The sequence below is a fragment of the Carassius gibelio genome, chromosome B9 (genome assembly GCF_023724105.1).
Source record: "Carassius gibelio isolate Cgi1373 ecotype wild population from Czech Republic chromosome B9, carGib1.2-hapl.c, whole genome shotgun sequence".
In the NCBI taxonomy this organism is placed as follows: domain Eukaryota; kingdom Metazoa; phylum Chordata; class Actinopteri; order Cypriniformes; family Cyprinidae; genus Carassius; species Carassius gibelio.
This window is the reverse complement of record NC_068404.1, coordinates 18,194,612-18,216,553: the sequence shown is the minus strand read 5'-3', so window position 1 is coordinate 18,216,553 and position 21,942 is coordinate 18,194,612. Positions and strand designations below refer to the sequence as shown.

General features: G+C 38.6%; 1 protein-coding gene across 2 annotated transcripts; it reads left to right on the top strand.

The window, feature by feature from the left end:
• Window positions 1-4,889: 4,889 nt before the first annotated feature.
• LOC127965345 (G-protein coupled receptor 183-like) lies at window positions 4,890-10,812 on the top strand. 2 transcript variants are annotated; one of them, XM_052566118.1, is made up of 3 exons: window positions 4,890-7,620; window positions 7,732-8,362; window positions 8,561-10,812. In XM_052566118.1, exon 3 carries the CDS (start codon window positions 8,571-8,573, stop codon window positions 9,594-9,596), a length of 1,026 nt encoding a protein of 341 aa, XP_052422078.1. In that variant the 5' UTR covers window positions 4,890-7,620; window positions 7,732-8,362; window positions 8,561-8,570; the 3' UTR covers window positions 9,597-10,812. The 2 variants fall into 2 exon arrangements, with proteins under 2 accessions (XP_052422078.1, XP_052422077.1); XM_052566117.1 differs by having other exon boundaries at window positions 4,890-8,362.
• Window positions 10,813-21,942: the final 11,130 nt, after the last annotated feature.

Genomic DNA, 21,942 nt, shown 5'->3' with positions numbered 1-21,942 from the left:
AGGAAGCGCGATCACTTCTTCTTCTTCTTCTTCTTGGTTTTTAACGGCGGCTGGCAACCAGCGTAATTAGGTGCATTGCCGCCACCTTCTGCTCCGGAGTGTGGAACAGAGCGTTACATTCTACTCATTAATCCTGTCCTTTTAAGAAATTCAAAGAAAGCTTTGCTATTTATTTTACTTGCCCATTTTATTAAAGATTTAAAATGTACCACCTGAATTCCATTCTTCTTGATTTCAACTATCATACTACTTCTTTCTTCCTCATATTTCTTACATTCAAGAATTGCATGAGTTACTGTTTCTTCTACTTTGCATTCTTCACATAGTCCATTTGGATGCTTCCCTAATATTCTGAGTGTACTATTGAGATTGGAATGTCCCAGCAATATTCTATTATATACAACCTCTTCTTTCCTTGTTTTACCAATATGTCTTATTTTTTTACTTACTTTGTTAATTAAATTGTAGAGAAATCTACCCTTTTCGTTGTTGTCCCACTTTATTTAAAGCGCGATCACATTACAGCAGGATTTAATTAAAGAACCCTCATCTATAATATTTATCCCGTTACATATATACACATTATTTGAATTTAATTAATTTGACAGACAGCTTTCTGTCAACATCATTGGTCAACATCAGACAGCTGATGTTGACCAAGCTAGCGCAAACCAACGTAACCAGAGCTGCCAAATCTCAAGCATTCACCGTGAGACACACGCAATTGACTCTTTTCTCACGCTTTCAAGCCACACATCAGTTTTCTAACGCACAGAAAAGCAAAGTGGACACGGAGACCAACAGACTGGACAGAGCAGGTTAGTTATGATATAAAAAAATGGGTAAGTTATAGCTAGCTAATTATCAAACGCAGCTACAGTTAGCCATCGTTAACATTAGCATGTTTATAGAACAGCCTTCGATACATTTCTATGTTTTAACTTCCCGAAAAAAATACGCAAACATTTAAAACAAACTTCTAGCGAAATACTAATAGCATCTTACTTACCAATCCAAAAGAAATGTTGCAAGTTCGGAGTCGAACCTCATTTCTTTCAAATCCATCAGTTGTCTCCAGTTGGCTTCTTTTCTTATCGGATTTGATTTGTGATTCCGAGCGCGGTTGTTTCCCTGTAGCGGGTGGTGGTGGTAAGGGGTCTCTTGCCAAGGGCTTCAGCCATTCTTCCGCTCTCTTCCCTGAACCGAAATGAAGTAGTGGGCTGTACTTTCCACACGATTGACATCAGGTTCAATTACGCCCACAAGAGTTATTCGTGTATTGCAGGTTGGCTGGTGGTTATGTTGCCCGCATACCGCCTCCCATGGCCGAAACTGGTATTACGACACCTGTCGGGCCGTGGCTAGTAACGCTAAAGCTAATTAAGGTTGATATCTCTGCAGCACTATAACTTGACATTTTTTTAATGACATCATCGCCCTTATTTCTTCTCATTCTTTTGATGCGTGTAGGTCATTTTTTGGATATTTTTACCTCAATTTTTACACATGGCACCTTTAATATAATATGTCCTCTCAACTAAGCCCAAACAATAAAATTAGCTCAACTTAAATATTTTTGTCCTTCCAACATTTTGTTAATTGGATTTTTTTTACAGTGTATACATTTTCATTGTTTCAGTGCTTTCTACAGTCTCAGCTAAATATGCAGAGAACTAGTTGTCTCTGCATATCAAAGCCATTTGTAGGCAGATTTTCCCCGAAAAGTGTGAACACTGTGGTTTTGTGGCACATTGTTTGTGTCGGTGGCCTGACATGTCTTTTGCTGAACTAATGTCATGAATTTTGACTGAGACTACCTTTTTATTAGAACAATTAGAAAAGTGTTCTTGGAAACACATATGGAAACAATCATTATTTTTGTAAAACTGCCTCAAAGGCCACAGAAATAATATACCAATCTGAATACCCGCTCTAACATGCTTATCTAATCTTATCTAAAAACTAGATTTAACAAACTGAACCCTGTAGTAAAGTATTCAACAACTACAATCTTATGTATATCTATAATGACTAATGCAAATGTGTTTATATAATCTGTAGCAAATTGCACAGCAGTTGTTGTTATGTTAAAAAAGAAAATATGTAAAAGCGCATATAGTGCCAGGCTCTGTGCAAGATAAAGACAACAGGAATATCTTTAAGCGACCATTAAAATAATATCAAAATATCCCTGCCTATTGTTGATAAATACCAGTAGTGACACTGGAAATGTCTACACTGGTTAAAAATGTATTAATCAGTTGTCCCAATGTTTATTATGCAATAGTCTCTTTAGTAGTGAATGGACTCGTGTGCACGATCTACCTAGGGAACTGACTGAGATGAAGTCTGCTTTGATTAGAGCCTTTTGAAAGAATTTAGTTGTTTAATCTCATTTGGAATGACAAAATCCTCTCCGAAATGCCTTCACGAGAACAGAAACGCCATGTAATGCGGCCCATTTGAAAAGAGTAGTGATGGGAAGCTCGGATTATTTTACAGACTCAGACCTTTGAGTCTCGTTCAGCAAAATGAACAAATCTTTTTTGAGTAATTTTGTTACTTTTTATCAAAATATAATTAAAATGTTACGTGTTCACTAACATGTCTACTAGTACATATGCAAACGTTGATCACACTACAAATAATATAAAACTATAATGCTATAAGAAACAGAAAATATTAATTTATTGTTTACCTGGGTCTTCTGTCTGTGATTAGCTCACCTTGCCTCTAATCTGACAAGTCTTTGGGTTTGAGTCATTCTTTCATCAGTGACAGACCCATAAGCTTTAACCTATGGAGTCTGAGTCGGCAAGAGAATTGATTCGTTCATCTATCGAGTCATCGGTTTGAGTCGTTCCTTCATCATGTGACAGACCCATAAGCTTTGACCATAGACTGCATAAAAGGAGTTCCTCTTCAGGAACTCGAGCTGCGTCGAGAACGTTTGGGGAATGTGTCCAGTGTGACGTCTCTGAATAACATGTATAATCAGTCCAAAGGAAGGGCGAGACGTAATAGGCGGGTGACGTTAGAGACCAGGAAGCATAAAAGCTTGAACGGCGAAGCCGGTAATCAGCCTTGTGTCTTCAGCAAGCACTCTGTGTGTGTGTCAGTCGCTATCTGTTTGTGAGTCTTATTTAGTGTCGTTTGTCCACTGATAAACTCCATTGTCAGAGCTTCAATCAAGAGAAGTTTTGGGCGAGAGCAGGCAGCGTTCAGGCTGTGTGTTTTCCCTGCCAAAAAAAAAAAAGGGAAGGGACACACGCAGCTCGTGTGTTGTCTGCTTGAGAGTGAAGCACGCAGTGTCAGCTCTTGAGGGACTTGACGGCTGCGATGCGAAACTTTGCTCCACTCTCAGAAGGCTCTCTTTGAGGAGAGAGCTTTCACTGGTGTTTCTCGCGGTGCCAGCCGCGCTTTCGCCGAGGCAAAGCAGTGGTTGTGCTCACGGGATTTGCTATCAGATCTGATGGGAGGAATGTAAGACGGGCAAGTCCCTATCTTCTTTCTTTGCCACCACCTTGTGTGGGCCCAGGACGAATTCCTCTCGCTCTGAGCAGTTTACATTCCTGGGCATCTTAATATGGGAGCAGACATCCTGTTGAGGCAGGGGCCGAGGCCCGGGTAATGGCGGCTTCACACCAAGGTGGTGAAGCAGAGTTGGAGAGTTTGGCCAGACTCGGGTGGATCTGTTACGACTCCAGAGACATCGCACTGTCCCCTCTGGCTTCCTCTGACTCATCCAGCTCCACTGGACGTCATGGTACAGACATGGCCAAGGCTTCATCTGTACATTTTTCCCCTGATTGCTCTGCTCTCGGGAGTTCTGGAGAGAGTCCGGCTGCTGTTAGTAGCCCCGTTCTGGCCGGGCCGGGAATGGTTCCTGGGCCTGATTTCTCTTTTTGACGGCACTCCATGGGAGGTTCCTGTCAGGAGAGATCTCCTCTCGCAGGCGGAAGGTGCACCCCCGCATGGAGCTTAGAGTCTGTTGGTGTGGTCTCTGAGGAGGCACAACTCTTAGCTTCCCATCTCTCAACCAAGGTTGTAAGACCATTCTCCAATCCAGAGCTCCCTCAATGAGGAAACTTTATGCCTTGAAGTGGAAACTTTTCACTTCTTGGTGCGGAGACCGCCAGCTCGACCCAGTTAACTGCTCCCAGTTAATTGACCCACTCCACCCTGAAGGTCTACGTGGCGGCCATGGTGGCCTACCGTGCCCCTCTTGGTGGCCAGTCAGTGAGCAGAAACCCTCTGGTTACATGTTTCCACCATGGTGCGCTGAGGCTAGGCCTCCAGCCAGAAGAAGCTTATGCTAAGCGGTGATCAGGATGCTATCCTAAGCTTCGAGTTCTCTGATCTCCCCTTTCCTGGGGGTCAAGACTCACTCCTTCTGAAGTTTGGCCATTGGACGGGTTGTCCCTGATTTCTGTCAGGCTCCTTCTCCTGCTCTTGCTTTAGCTGTGCTCTTCCACACTAGGCAGAGATTTGAAATTCTGGAGGCATGGGCATTCTCGTTCCCCAAACGTTCTCTACGCAGCTCGAGTTCCTGAAGAGGAACGTCTAAGGTTACGTATGTAACCCTGGTTCCTCAAAGGAACGAGACGCTGCCTCACAGTGCCACACTTACGGCATCTCTGGCTGACGCTTGCTTCATCCCTTGAGGCTGATTACCGTCTTCGACACTCAAGCTTTTATGCTTCCTGGTCTCTGACATCACCCGCCTATGACGTCTCGCCCTTCCTTTGGACTGATTATACATGTTATTCAGAGACGTCATGCTGGACGCGTTCAAACGTTCTCGACGCGGCGTCTCGTTCCTTCGAGGAACAAGGGTTACATATGTAACCTTAGTCGTTACCCTGGCAACACATTTTTTTTCTCTTTATGATTTTAGGTGTACTGCCTGTTTTAATGTTTGAATTGTTTAATAATACTAAAAAAAGACTGTATAAAAGGCTTTAACCTATCGTTCGTTCTTTTGTCACGTGATGTGACCGCATTGGATTGAGAAATTAATTTACAAGCTTCCTTACAAACGGGTGCATAGTCATTATTATCATCATCATCATTATCATTATTATAATTATTATTTACTCTTAAAGTTCTGTACAGTACAGTTTCTGGCCTCAAATTGTAACTTTTTACTTCTTGCAGTTTATAAATGTGTGAATTTCTGTCATGATGGTTATTTTTCCATACACTGAATGTTGTAACAAAGATAATAAAAAGGTTGGTCATTATTATTATTATTAAGTCTTTTTCCGGCTTAGACTGCATAGATTAAAGCTTATGGGTCTGTCACGTGATGAATGAACGACTCGCAAAACCTGAAGACTCATGAGATGATCTAATCTGTTCTCTTTCCGGCTTAAGACCGCATTGGTTACACTTATGGGTCTGTCACGTGATGAACAAATGACTTGAAAAACCTGAAGACTCATGAGATGAACTAATAAATTCTCTTTCCAGCTCAGACTGCATTGACTGAAACAGCTGAACTATTAGACTAATTCCAGTACAGAACTTATAGAATTTTGCGAACACGTGACTGAATGAATCACTCCAAGAGATGACTTAATTTTCCCGAGTTACATTAAAGATTCGTTGAAAATGAATGAAAAAAAAAAAAACGACCCATTACTAGAAAAGAGCCTAGCATTGGCTTATAAAAGACAGAGACTGCGCGATTTCTTCATATTTTTTATCATCACGGAAACACAAAAATATCATAAAACAGGCCAAAATTAAATAAAAATTAATTATAGTAACACAGCTTTTAACATTAAGGGTAAGTTCACCCAAGAATGAAAATTTGTCCATCTTCTACTCACCCTTGAATCATCCTAGGTGTATGTGACTTTCTTCTTTCAGAATAATCGAATCCAAGTTCTATTAAATATTGTCCTTGCTCTTCCAAGCCTTTCAACGGGGGTAAGTGGGTGTTTGTTGTCAAAATTCAGAAAATGTGAAATAAAGTGTGCACATTTGTAATAAAACGTCCCTCACACTCCGGGGAAGGAATAAAGGCCCACTGTAGCGAATCCATGCATTTTTGTAAGTTAAATATCCAGATTTCAAACGTAATAACACTTTTTTTCACACTTCTGCTGACTGTTGCGAATCGGAAGACGTGCAAGCGGATGTTGTAGTTAGTCAGCGATGCATGGTTAGTAAAAGCGGGGAGAAAAAAAAAAACATAATGCTGGGTACAATTTAGAAGCACAAAACAAGGATTTCCAAAGAAAACATTTTGGGGATTTTAAAATAAGCCAAGAGGAGACTGGTGCAGTCGATGCTGGCGTCATCAGGGATCTGCGCGCAGCAATTGATCTTGCACTGATGGCTACTAAGCGCTCTGCTCAAGCCATCGGCCATTCCATGGAGTTCATGGTCTTCCTTAACATGCACCTGTGGCTTTCCCTAGCTGATCTGAAGGACGCCGGTCACGGATCATTTCTCCGAGATGCAGAAGCATGCCAAGGCGATGAGCCATGTGATACCCTGTCACTCACTTCAGTCATTGTCTGTGAGGTTCCACTCTTCTTGTGCACATCGACAGGATCAGGGACCGGCTAGACAGCCCACCGTGACGCCCTGCCCCAAACCAGACGCTCGTTTCGGCCGAAACAAGCAGTGGTCAGGGCCTGGAAAGGAAATGTCACAGTCAGAGGAGGAGCACGCACCGCGAGAAAATAACCATTCACTCAATTTTTTTCAAATAAATTTGTGTAAACTTAAGATAATATGTCCTCTCAACTAAGCCTAAGCAATAAAATTAGCTCAATTTAAATAATTTTGTTCTTCCAACATTTTGTTAATTGGATTTTTTACAGTGTATACATTTTCAGTGTTTCAGTGCTTTCTACAGTCTCAGCCAAATATGCAGAGAACTAGTTGTCTCTCTAGTTTGTCCCGAAAAGTGTGAACACTGTGGTTTTGTGGCACATTGTTTGTGTCGGTGGCCTGACATGTCTTTTGCTGAACTAATGTCATTGATTTTGACTGAGACTAGCTTTTTATAAGAACAGTTAGAAAAGTGTTCTTGGAAACACATATGGAAACAATCATTATTTTTTGTAATACTGCCTCAGAGGCCACAGAAATAATATACCAATCTTTATACCCACTCTAACATGCTTATCTAATCATTAAACAAGATTAAAAAATTATTGGTAATTTTTTAGTTTATGATACCATGCATTCATGGATTAGTACTTTTAACAAACTGACCACTGTAGTAAAGTATTCAACAACTACAGTCTTATGAATATCTATAATGACTAATGCAAATGTGTTGATATAATCTGTAGCAAGTTGCACAGCAGTTGCTGTTATGTTAAAAAAGAAAATATGTAAAAGCGCATATAGTGCCAGGCTCTGTGCAAGATAAAGACCACAGGGATATCTTTAAGTGAACGTCTCTTGCACATTCCTTCACGTTTGTCATTATTGTGAAATGAATGGCAGTGCTTTTTGTTCTTTTTTTTTTTTTTTTTACTACTTTCATCAACAGAAAACCAAGTGATTGGGAAACTGCTGCCATGTATCGAACATGAGGATGAGGCACAGTGCGGTCATAAGCCACAGATGTTATCGGCAGCCTGACTTGCTCGCTGGGTACTGCAGACTACCTGTGTTTTCATACTAAATCAAAGTTGCACAACCACGCATATTTTGTTTTCAGTTAAACTTGATGCTTAAAGTGACTTCTGTTGTTCTGTCTAAAAGCAATCTCCAATATGTGTGCTTCCCGTGCCTGGGGTGTGTTACATTTATCCTGATGATGGTTTTGAAAAAGGATGTTGTTAAGCCCTGCAAAAGTACCTCAACATATTTGTTGGCATGTTAACTGGGTCAGTGCTGCAAAAATAAGAGCTTGTGGTGTATGTGAGCTGTTATAACCAGAAAAAGAGGTATGTTTTATCACAGGCATCGAAGCATGTTTTTCTGACTGTTTGTAATGAAAAATGATTGAATACATTGAGACTTTTAAGACTAGAGTTAACATGACCACTGGAACATTTAGTATATTTTAGCTGGAATCTCTTGGAATGTGTTGATGGCAAACAGTGTTTGTATAATATAGGTTTAATAAAAAATATATAAACGACAGTTATTAAAACTGGAGAGAACAAATAAAAAACAAGATGTTAAATGGACATAGCAAAATATATATATACTTTTTCATGCCTATTTCACCCTAACAGAGACTTACAGGATACATTATCTAACCCCAGTTGATCTTAACCAATCAGGTTTAAGGGGGTGGGTTTCTTTCAAAGTAATTGAGCAAAAACGCTTACTAACTCAGTCACATTACCATCAGATTGAAAGAGAGAGAGCGACAATCAAACCTGCTGTGAGTATCAGACAATTATTGTGATTTACTGATGTGAAATCTTTTGGATAACAAATGATTTTCTATAAAAAAAATTACAGTATTATAAATTATATATATATTTTTGTAATACTATGATTTTGTTTGTTTTTATTAAACATTCTGTGGTATTTATTTCCTCCTAAACAGGTTTTTTTTAACAGTCTTGTATTTCCCCAGTCTCAGAAACATGACAGATCAAACTCCACAACAGACAATGCCAATGAATGACAGCTCCAAAAACCAGACTTGTGATGTATTCATCTACAAGGAGTCTGCGCGGATCATCTTTCCCACTTTCTATTGCCTGGTTTTTATCATCAGTGTGGCAGGTAACAGCCTGGTCCTCTGCATCACCTGTCAGAAAAAGCAGAAGATGAACTCCACCACCATGTATATCATCAACCTGGCCATCTCCGACACCCTCTTCACCTTGGCTCTTCCCGGCAGGATCATCTACTACATCCAAGGCTTCGACTGGCCTTTTGGAGATTTCTTGTGCCGGCTGACTGCCATGATCTTCTACAGCAATACCTATGCTAGCATCGCCTTCATGACCTGCATCAGTGTAGATCGCTACTTGGCCATGCTGCACCGTCAGAGATGTCAAAGACTAAGGAAAAACAAAGTTGTGCGAGGTATCTGCATTCTGGTATGGGTGGTAGTGCTTCTTGAAACGTCTCCTCTGCTCATGAAGAACACCATGGAATACAGGTCCGGTCATCGAACGTGCATGGAGTTCTCTAATTTTGATAGCCCCAGGATGGCATACGTTCTCCTGTTTGCTTGCATAATTGGGTTTTGCATTCCATTGGGACTCATCCTGTGCTGCTACAGTCAGGTCAGCTACAAGCTCTCCAAGACGGCCAAGGAAAACCCGGTGACCAGCAGGTCTGGCAGCAACAGCAGAGCCAAAAATATGATCCTGCTCATTTTGCTGAGCTTTGGCGTGTGTTTCAGTCCCTACCACATCAACATCATTCAGTATGCAGTTAGAAGGCTGTACAATGAGCCCACTTGTGAGGACTTAAAGACTTTGAAAATGTCCCTGCAGGTAACCGTTTCCATGATGAACTTTAACAGCTGCCTTGACCCTATTATTTACTTTTTTGCCATCAAAACGTACAAGCAGAGAGTCATGAGTCTTTTTAAGAGCTACCTTTCCGTTTCAGCATCCTCAAGGAGCATGCAGGAAAACAGCAGCAGTAACACATGAGGGCCAATATTATGTGAAGAAAAATATGATGGTGCAAACTGCAGAGGAAATGTCTGCACACGTGTGAAAATTTGGTTAGATAGCTGTAGAGTGCAGAGTTTCATACTTTTTATTTCTGAGCATATGGAATACAATTTCTTATCATTGATGGTGTATCTGTTATTTTGTCTTGGGATTTTTGACCACATTTTCTGTGAACTTAAGATATCTGACATAAGATCACTGATATTATGTTGCTTTTTGGTGGTCATTAGGAATTTTAATATGAAACTAACATGCATTTGTCACTCATATGCATTTATAACTGAGGCTCATTTGTTTTTGTAATATATTTCAAAATTGAGAGATTGAGATTAATATGCTATTGGATTTGAATGTTTTTACTTGGTCTTGTAGGCCTGCCTTTGACGTCAAATGAAATTGAAAGGCTTAAAGCGAAAATGGGAAATTCTATTATCATGTACTAATCCTCATGTTGTTCCAAACCCATACGAAATTTGTTCATCTTCAGAACACAAATGAAGATATTTTAATCAAATTTGAAATTTCCAAAAAAAAAAAAAAAAAAAAATTATGAATCATGCAATTTAATCCAAGTCTTTTGAGGAAACAGGAATGGTTTATTTGATAGCCAGCTTTGATTTTGGCTTTTTTTTTTTCAAATACAAATTGATATTCTAATTTATGTCCTGAAAATAAACAAAAGTTTTTGCCTTGAAACAATATGAGGGCGAGCAGGGGCGTCGGACTGGGGGTAAAACCAGTACTGATTACCAGGGCCCAAGAGGAAGAGAGGGCCCTTGAAAAGTCTGGAATATATATTTCAGGGGGGCATTAGGACTGCCAATGCATAGGGCCCGGGATCTTGTGCAGTGCCCCTGAGGGCAAGTAAATAATGACAGAACTTATCTATTTTCAATTTAGAGTGAACTAAGCCTTTAAGAAAATTAATTAATTGGAAAAGTCCCACATAAAGGTCAAGGAGGCTAAAAGACCATTTTGAGTAAGAATGAGTTATTATGTAGGTGTATGTTAATACCTATTGAAATTTCCATAAGCTGCTGTGTAAATACTGTGTTTTGCTTAAAAAATGCTCACAGTGTGTGTTACATTTCGAGAAACCCCTATAACGGCATTTTCCATTTGGGAATTTGAAACCCATGTAGCTGTCAATTGTGCTAAACAACTTTCTCTGAATATCAATTAAAGAGTTAATTTCCGAGCTGTTACGTTTTATTTCAGTTATCATCTCCAGCTGCCTACGCAACACTAAAAAAAGTGCGAAAAATGTTTTTGATGACCTTATCTGCCATTTAGTTATCAACCCCTGGGAATGCACAACTGGGTGCCACAAAAAGAAGTCATTTATCTATAATCAGAAATCACATCTCAGTGTTTCTCAGAATGGCATGCCACTTGATTCACTCTTTGTAGCTCTGACATATGAGACGTATCAACTGAAACAGTGTAACTACGAAATGGCGATGACTTCACCGTCACACTCTTCTGTGTGGGCAGCAGGGACCAAAAAGCGCATGGCATCACATGTTTGATGGGAGCATGTGGGTGTTAAACACACACATGGCAGTAGTGTTCTTTTTCCTGCTTTAATTTCACCTGAGCTTCAGAACAGGATATCATCAACGTAACCACAAGCACATAAAGTGTCTTTTTAGCCGCTACAGGTGGTTTGCTAGACTTTGTTGTGTATACCATGAAGTTACGTGTCTATAAAAAAATGCGGAGAATGTGGCAAGCATACAGCAGCCTGCAATATACATAAGGATGTAGGTGGCAGATAATGTGGGTGGTAAAATTGTCTTTGTAGAGAATATATGTTCAAAGAATATAATTTGAATTTAACAACGATTAGAAATGCACAGTATCTAGCAAAAACATTGAATGACATTTTCTCAACCTCACCACATACCAACATCCTCTATTTTCCTTAAATATGTGGTACAAAACATTCACAGTGAAATGAATACAATTTTTCGTACCTCGTTAAGTTAACCAGATCTATGTAAAACTTCTTATTTACAATATGATAAAAATTAAATTTAAATGGATCATATATAATTGTTTATTTATTGCACCAATAAAGTCACACGAATATTTTCCACCCTAATTCTTCTCTGACCCCTAACTCAACCCAATGTTGGTGGGTGGAATTTCTTTTTTGTCTATGTAAACATTTGTCTTCATTTTCGTCAGTGAAATGAGTAATGCTGATTTCACACGTCCACCCAAATACCTTAATCCTCAGTCAGAGCAAAATATAAAAATGGTCTTTTATATATATATATATATATATATATATATATATATATATATATATATATATATGTGTGTCAGTCTTCCATTAACGTATGTTTCAGATAAACTCACACCAAGTGGTATACAAACACACACACACACACGCACACACACACAAATAACAACTTTGGTTGGGTTGCTACAGTTTACATCACTCATTTCCTGTCCTAGTTTCTGAGTTGATGTTTATTTTGGATTTTACACACATAGGCATATTAGTTCACCGTAGTGCAAACAGAAATACAGATATTTCTACTGTGGAAGAATTTTTGGGGAGGTAACCCAAAAAATTTACTTTTAATATATATTTTTTTTTTTTTCAAAATTAGCTTAGCAAATTAGTCATAGGCATTTTAGTCAGTTCCAAACTTAAAGAATTAGTTTGTCAAACAATTACTGTCTTTAATTACTCACCCTCATCTCGTTTCAAACCCATAAGACCGTTGTTTGTCTTTGGGAACACAAATTAAGATATTTTTGATTAAATCTGAGAGCTTTCTGACCCTCCATAGACAGCAATGCAACTGAATGTTCCCAGAAAGGTAGTACGGACATTGGTAAAATATGTGAAATGTGTCATCAGTGGTTCAACTGTAGTTTTATGAAGCTAGGAGAATATTTTTGTGCACACAGAAAACAAAAATTCTTTATTCAACAATTCTTCTTCCCCGAGTTAATGTCTTCTGTCTTTAATGAGAGCACCACGATGCATGTGTGTGCATACAATAACTATTTGACCTATAAAGTCCTTATTATGTTTCTGGATCAAGGAACATTTCAGTTACATTGCTGCCTGTGGAGGGTCAGAAAGCTCTCAAATTTCATCAAAAATATTTTAATTTGTGTTCCAAATAAGAATTAAGGTCTTTCCAAATAAGAATGAAGGGTTTGGAACAATATGAGTAATGGCAAGAACTACCTCTTTAATGTTTGACAGGAAAGAATACAAGGCTGTAAAGAATACAAGTTACATGTGTTGAATAGATTGTACAGTGGTTAACCTTACAGTTGTTCAGCTAACATAATGTATTTCCAATAAAACCCTTTGCAGAAGACACAAACTCAAAAATGTTTTGAAAAGTATGAGATTCAGGACTCCTTTTTTATCCTTGTAATATTCAATATAGTGTCTGTCCTGACTAAAGTTTATGGCGTCTCAATGATTTCATGCAGCCTAACCACCATTAAATTCTTCTAATAAATCTCCACCTTGATATTGGTGCTGGTAAAAACTATTTGGTATTTTTGTGTGTGCTGTGGGCATTTATGAAGAAGTTCGCAAATTTTGTCTCATGTGAACGCTATCCTTTCTTAAGGATTTTGAGGAAGCTGTGGTAGCTTGGTTTAAACTTTTCACATACAATTTCTGTATCAAAAGTTATATATATATATAACACATATATTATGAACATGCAAAATGCAGCAGTGAAGAAGTTCAAGAAAAGATGCTCTTGGACATTTTAACAATGCATTTATAATTCATACTCGGAGATAAGAAAAGCAACATCCTTTAATCAAATTAATCTTTAAAACAAAAGGGCAGCTTACTATACTGAGACGTGTGCGTGAAAAGGATTTGAATATGCAGAAGTGAAACTGTCTATTACTGCTGGAGCTATGTGGCAACAATATAAAATTAGGTTACATAATGAATGGAACTGTAAACTTAATCATGGGGTTTGCATGAACAGTCATTCAATTATTCAAAACACTCGCACATTTACACGAAATAATATGGATATAAGTAATTTATTGCCATGTTTCAAATTAAAATGGCTATAAAGTAGTTGTACTTATATGATTTGAATCATTTTTAAATATCATTTACTGGTACAGCTGCACATATCTACAACGTGAAGGAGGCATCATATCTACAGATCAGAATGTCAAATGAAACCTTTTGCTGAATATTTACTCACCCTCACCCTATAAATGACCCACCACCTGCAGGATCCTCGCATGCGATAGCCTAGTAGCCGGGACAACTTCTTGATGTTTACATAATGTAATGACGCAGTGCCATGCTCGAATTTCCCACAAAAACCTACCTGTACCACTCAAATTAGAAAACATTAATATGAGCTAACCATTCTGAATCAGGCTAATGGGCTGAATTGGAATGTCCGTAACTCTTGATCACTTAGAATCAGCTATTCAGTAGGTTTATTGTATATTATTTATAATATAGATTATAGACTTCGGGGTGAGGATAAATGAAGCGCTATCTGCGATGACATCATAATCATGTTGAATTGTGGTCTAGCGGTCTAGCAAGGGCCTTTCCATTAAGCTTTCCTAGTCCACTTTGGGAAGTGGAAAAGTGGAACGCACTTCAGAACGGTGGAGTGGATTCTCCCGAGGGGAAGTGCTTAGGGAAGTTTGCAAGTGCATGTCTAAAAACGGAGTGGAACATAACCATGATATTTCCTTCCTGAATGAATCAACCATTTAGATGATTCGGTTCAACCACAATGACTCACTTTCTATCAGTTTTAATTTCATATTTGAAGTAGATTTTCATTTGTATGTATATATATATATATATATATATATATATATATATATATATATATATATATATATATATATATATATATATTCTAATATCAGTATTCAACATTTTATGTTTAAAATATCAACACAGTATTAGTGCATTTTTAACTGCAGGGTAAATATTAATGTCCTGCATGCATCTAATGCAGCTTCTGTGTTTTCTCTGCAGATAATTTTTTTTCAATACTGATTTCATTTATTATTCTAATTGACTGAATCAATTTAAGAATTTGACTGAAAAGATGATGCAAACACACACAAATGTAAAAAGTTTTCCTATTAGTTCATTATGCCAAACAGTCTCTGGTTACATTTATAGTTTGCTTTATAAGCACATATGACAATAACTACATCACATAGAGCTATACAATGTTTATGATTTATAAATTATGAAATTATATCAAGACTGTCTTAAAACTAACATATACAGACAGGTATGTAGCTGCTTAAATCAATGTTCACACTAAATATATTTTCTGGCTATTTTCTGTATAACGTGACTGAATTCTGCTGAATCCTAAAAATGCAATAATGAAGCATTACTGCCATCTTGTGACTAAACACAACAAACTTTGGGTAACAGTTATTATGACCAATATAATGTTGGATTAATGTGGAAATTAGGGGCTTTTCAAACAAATAAACTAAACAAAAGAAAATGCAAATATTATTATTATTCAAAATAACTGAAAAAAGTTGATTTTTAATGTTCATATGTGAAATGTTACATTTCTGCTATTGCAATTTATATCTTATTAAGTTACATAAGCATTACATCTTCATCCTTGATTTGCTCTTATATGGCTCCAAGGGAAGTCCTTTCAAATCGAAAAGTTCCATATCACTTTCCAAATTATCACGGTCAACACTTTTGCATTAGTTGATTCTTCTGTCATGATATGTTCAGGGAAAGGGCAAGCAAAATACCTTTTCATTTATTTATATATTACTCTATGTAAATTGCAAAAGTGCAGTATGCTTTTCACAATACATTTCCAAAGTGGCTTTACAAAACTTAACAAATCCCCAGTGAGCATGCCAAAACAGACTGTGCCAAAGAAAACTCTAATTAGATATTTAATATCCTCCTCTAGGAAGAAACCAAGATGAGGAATCAAGACAGAAAAAGCAAGATTACCATGCTCTTCTGAATTTAGTTCAAGCCACAAGTTGGGGAAACCCTCCTCGTGGGGAATGTGGATGGCACTTACTAGCCTGTTTGGCAGGAAGCTACCAAAAAAAAAAAAAAGTAGTAGAAACACTCAGTTAAACGGTCATTTCCTTAATGCGTATGACAGGATGATACGATCTCCCTGCCATGACAACCACATGACAAACAATGGCAATGCTGCCAACCCATACGTAGAAAACTTTACTGATGACCACCTTGACCTAACTTTCATGGAACTGTGTTTCCAAAGTATGAAATTAAAACACAGTCAGGGGACACATGTGAACATTTCAAAATGGATTTCTAACAACACTGGCACAAGCAAACAACTTTATCTTGCAGGCTATCTGTGAATGACACCAAAAGATCAAGTTCTCTGTTTTCACAAAATGGTATCACTGTAGTATCTGGATACGTCGATAAACATGTCTTTGTTTGCCAGCTAACCCGACACTCAGTTCTGTGAAGTCAGCAAAAGCATCCTTACCACAAGCCATAACTTCCTGCTGGTGTTTTGCAATCTAAACTTTGCTACAATTATTTTGTGCTCAAGAGTTTATACCTCAATTTGCTTAAGACTTCTTGAAATATGTTCATCCTGAATTGTAGATAGTGTACATGATGTATTCATATTATGAATGTTATGTTATTTGTGTAGACTTATTGTGCATTCAAGACTTCCTGGAAAGTTTGTATTTACGAGTTGGTAAGTCATAATTATGAAGTTAGTTCAAAATAAATAAATAAATAAATAAATACCCTGCCATGCACATTTTGTATGTCTCCCTAATCAGGCACACCCAGTTTAGTTCTAACGGTCTCTATACTAACGAGCTGATGAGTGGAATCAGGTGTGTTAGATAAAAGAGACATTAAAAAAGGTGCTGGGCAGGGGGGGCTCCAGAACAGGTTTGAGAACACAATTGACAATATTTTAAATGAAATCCAAGAGTTTTCTGTCCCTCCATTGACAGCCTAAGCAACATTCACGTTGAAGGCCCAGAAAGGTAGCAACACATCATACTAAAGTAGTCTGTTTCTTAAGTGGTTCAACTGTAATTTTCTGAATTCACGTGACTTTTTATATAATATAACAATTTGTATATAATATAATGACTATTGTACACATTTTCTTCATTTGCACTTCAATCTCCCATGTGTGTTGTCGAGAGCTTCATCTTCTCCAGACCACAGTAGCTGATGGTCCCCTTTCACTTCCTTAGTAGAGAAAAAAAAATAAATACTATAGACGTCAAAGGGAGAATCTAATTGGAAACTTTTTCGTTAAACAAGCAACACATACCCATAAGTATAATATCACTGCAGTTCAACAGAAATGAACACCAGAGGTGGTAAAAACAGAGAGCACTTGCAATCATTTTCCTACACAGTTATGATTACAGCTCCATATGTTTCAATTTCTGGATGTACAGTAATAAGATTGCTGGGTAGCTTAGATGGCACGTAACTGGACTTACGAATGCAGAATCCCTGGGTATGAATTCTGTGGAAAAACATGACTTTCAATGAAAGGGCTTGAAGATTTCGAGATCAGATAAGCTTCAGCTCATCTGCATTTTTTGGTGTCTTGATTCTCATTTTTCTATTGACAATAGCCCATAGATTCTCTCTGAAATGTCAAATCCTGCTGGAAAATGAAATCAGAATCTTTAAAAAGCTGGTCAGCAGAAAGAAGCATGAAATGCTCCAAAGTCACTGATTTCTTGGTAAACGGGTGCAGTGACTTTGGTTTTCAAAAAAACACAATGGACCAACAACAGCAGATGACATTGCACCAACATCATCACAAACTGTGGAAATTTAACACTGGACTTCAAGCAACTTGGCTATGAACTTCTCTACCCTTCCTCTAGACTCTAGAACCCTGGTTTCCAAATGAAATACAAAATTTGCTCTCATCTGAAAAGAGGACTTTGGCCCACTGGGCAACAGTACAATTCTTCTTCTCAAAAGTCACTTCTGTCACCCCCTCTCGTTGAGGAAATTTGTTAACATCCTTCACAGCCCTGAACATTGTTTTACAGTGTGCACCAGTAACACACTTATCCTCATGTATGATGATGTCTGCATTGACTGAAGTTTTGTTAGAAGATGAAGGTGAAATAACTCAAGATTGTGTTATGCTTACACACGCAGCTACAAGTGAAATGACAGAAACTCCCATAGAGAATGCAGAATTGGGGTTGCTTTTTGATGGTTCAGATCAAGTCATTGAGGGTAACAGACAAATAGGTTATGAAGTAACTTCCACCACTGAAGTTGTAGCTTCAGGTCGTCCTCCAGATAATTTTTCAGCTCATGCCACAGAACTAGTAGCCTTAACTGGAGCATGAACGATTTATGAAAGATTTAATGTTTTCCGTGAAACTTCCAAATAAATTAGCGGTGATCAAAGTGAAAGCACATCTCACAACTAACACTACAGAAGCTAAAGGTAATGCTCTTGCTGATGTAGCTTCTAAACAGGCTTGTTCTGCAACTGTACAAGTTTGTTCAGGTAGTACAGCATAGAAGACAATTCTCCCTCCTGAATCAATTATTGATCTGTAAAAATACGTTCCTCTATATGAAGCATGGACATGGTTAGACAAAGGAGTCACAGTGGATTCATCTGGATGCTGAACTAAAGAGGGGAAGTATGTCGCTTCCGAATCCCTGCTGCCATATTTGGCTCAACATATACACAATTTGGGTCACAGTGGTCCAGCAACGATGAATCACAGGTTCTTAAATCAATGGGGGAATCCAAAATTCAGAAATGTAGCCACCAAAATGGTCAAGGGATGTGTTACATGTCATAAAAATAATGATGCGTCAGCAGCAGCTACAGCAGCAACACATACTCCAGCTCCACCAGGACCATTTCATCACCTGCAAGTTGATTACATATGGTTGCCTCCTTGTAAGGTAAAAACTGATGTTTTGTTAGAATTGGACAAGTTCTTTAGATGGTTTGAAGCTTATCCAACAGGGTGTGCTACAGCTGCACATACTGCTGTTTTGTCACTGATTTCATTCCCAGATGGGGATTACCAGATTGCATCGACTCAAGGTACACACTCCACAGGACAGGTAGTAAAGGAAGTGCCTAAAATGTTGAAAATTAAGTGGAATCTTCACTGCCCTATAGGCCACAAGCATCAGGACAAGTTGAACGAGAAAACAGAACTATCAAAACCAGGCTAAGCAAAATGCATCAGAAAGGAGTACCATGGTTTGAGGTGCTGCCAGCAGTACTGTGTAGTAGGAGAGCGTAACCTAACAGATACTAGAAAAGGTGGTATCCTCACAATTATATTCCTTCTTAGAGTATAATGGTATATGTGAGGATTTCCAGTCAGGATTTAGACCGTATCATAGTACTGAGACTGCTCTCCTTAGAGTAACAAATGATCTGCTCTTATCATCTGATCGTGGGTGTATCTCTCTATTAGTTTTATTGGATCTTAGTGCTGCGTTTGACACAATTGACCACAACATTCTTTTGCATAGACTTGAACACTTTGTTGGCATCAGTGGAAGTGCATTAGCATGGTTTAAATCGTACTTATATGACCGCCATCAGTTCGTAGCAGTGAATGAAGATGTATCATATCGATCACAAGTGCAGTATGGAGTACCTCAAGGCTCAGTACTAGGGCCGCTACTCTTCACGCTTTATATGTTACCCTTGGGAGATATCCCTTGGTGTTAGTTTTCACTGTTATGCTGATGATACGCAGCTCTATATTTCCTCCCAGCCTGGTGAAACACACCAATTTGAAAAACTAATGGAATGCATAGTCGATATAAAAAATTGGATGACGAGTAATTTCTTACTGCTAAATTCAGAAAAAACAGAGGTGTTAATCATAGGGCCTAAAAACTCTGCTTATAATAAACTAGAACACTGTCTAAGACTTGATGGTTGCTCTGTCAATTCTTCGTCATCAGTTAGGAACCTAGGTGTGCTACTTGATCGCAATCTTTCCTTAGAAAGCCACGTTTCTAGCATTTGTAAAACTGCATTTTTCCATCTCAAAAATATATCTAAATTACGGCCTATGCTCTCAATGTCAAATGCAGAAATGTTAATCCATGCATTTATGACTTCAAGGTTAGACTATTGTAATGCTTTATTGGGTGGTTGTTCTGCACGCTTGGTAAACAAACTACAGCTAGTCCAAAATGCAGCAGCAAGAGTTCTTACTAGAACCAGGAAGTATGACCATATTAGCCCGGTCCTGTCCACACTGCACTGGCTCCCTATCAAACATCGTATAGATTTTAAAATATTGCTTATTACTTATAAAGCCCTGAATGGTTTAGCACCTCAGTATTTGAATGAGCTCCTTTTACATTATACTCCTCTACGTCCGCTATGTTCTCAAAACTCAGGCAATTTGATAATACCTAGAATATCAAAATCAACTGCGGGCGGCAGATCCTTTTCCTATTTGGCGCCTAAACTCTGGAATAACCTACCTAACATTGTTCGGGAGGCAGACACACTCTTGCAGTTTAAATCTAGATTAAAGACCCATCTCTTTAACCTGGCATACACATAACATACTAATATGCTTTTAATATCCAAATCCGTTAAAGGATTTTTAGGCTGCATTAATTAGGTAAACCGGAACCGGAAACACTTCACATAACACCGTACTTTCTACATCATTAGAAGAATGGCATCTACGCTAATATTTGTCTGTTTCTCTCTTGTTCCGAGGTCACCGTGGCCACGAGATCCAGTCTGTGTCCAGATCAGAGGGTCACTGCAGTCACCCGGATCCAGTACGTATCCAGGCCAGATGGTGGATCAGCACCTAGAAAGGACCTCTACTGCCCTGAAAGACAGCGGAGACCAGGACAACTAGAGCCCCAGATACAGATCCCCTGTAAAGACCTTGTCTCAGAGGAGCACCAGGACAAGACCACAGGAAACGGATGATTCTTCTGCACAATCTGACTTTGCTGCAGCCTGGAATTGAACTACTGGTTTTCGTCTGGTCAGAGGAGAACTGACCCCCCAACTGAGCCTGGTTTCTCCCAAGGTTTTTTTCTCCATTCTGTCACCGATGGAGTTTCGGTTCCTTGCCGCTGTCGCCTCTGGCTTGCTTAGTTGGGGTCACTTCATCTACAGCGATATCATTGACTTGATTGCAAATAAAAACAGACACTATTTCAACTGAACAGAGATGACATAACTGAATTCAATGATGAACTGCCTTTAACTATCATTTTGCATTATTGAGACACTGTTTTCCAAATGAATGTTGTTCAGTGCTTTGACGCAATGTATTTTGTTTAAAGCACTATATAAATAAAGGTGATTGATTGATTGATTGAACAGAGCAAAAGGACTGAGCCCTAATGAGATTACTACAGCATGCCCAGTTGAGATCCCCAGTGTGATTTATCTTAGAAATGCTGATGTACATGAATATGAATATGATATTATATGATATGAATATGAATATGATATGAAGCCTCAGATGCCCTGATAACTTACTGTGAAAACCTCACAAAGGCAGTGCAGAGTGCCAGAGAGAGAATTGATGGTCATGACAAAGTCATTCAGAGACAAGCTGTTAGAGACTAAGTGGCACAGACACAAAAAGTGATGTTGATTACAGCAGCTTTTGTGTTTCATCAGGAAAGTAAAACCTGGACTCATGTTTCACACTTTAAAGTTGTTCCCCCACCTACAGGGATGGGATAGGACACACAGACCAGTGAGGAGCCCAGGAAAGAACTGAATGCATCAGGCATCGGGTGCCAATCCTGCAGTGAAGATCCCCCTCATAGGCCTTCCCCCACCCACTTGTCCATCCTTACCTCACTGTTCTTTAGGCATCGCGGAAATTAAGAAATAGGGAAATAAGAAACAACAATAGCAGACTTAAATTGAACAGAGGATACAACCCTAATGTTCGCAGTCTTTTACAACAAATGGTGATCTGTCATTGTTTGTTCTCTTTCTTACTCTGTGCAGATACCACTTGATGGCTGTCCTGAGACCAATACGCACCATACGTGGGTGGTTGTTCAGCAGCCTTAGTAAACAAACTACAGCTAGTCCAAAGTGTAGCAGCAAGAGTTCTTACTAGAACCAGGAAGTATGACCATATTAGCCCGGTCCTGTCAACACTGCACTGGCTCCCTATCACACATCGTATAGATTTTAAAATATTGCTTATTACTTTTAAAGCCCTGAATGGTTTAGCATCTCAGTATTTGAGTGAGCTTCTTTTACATTATAATCCTCTATGTCCGCTACGTTCTCAAAACTCAGGCAATTTGATA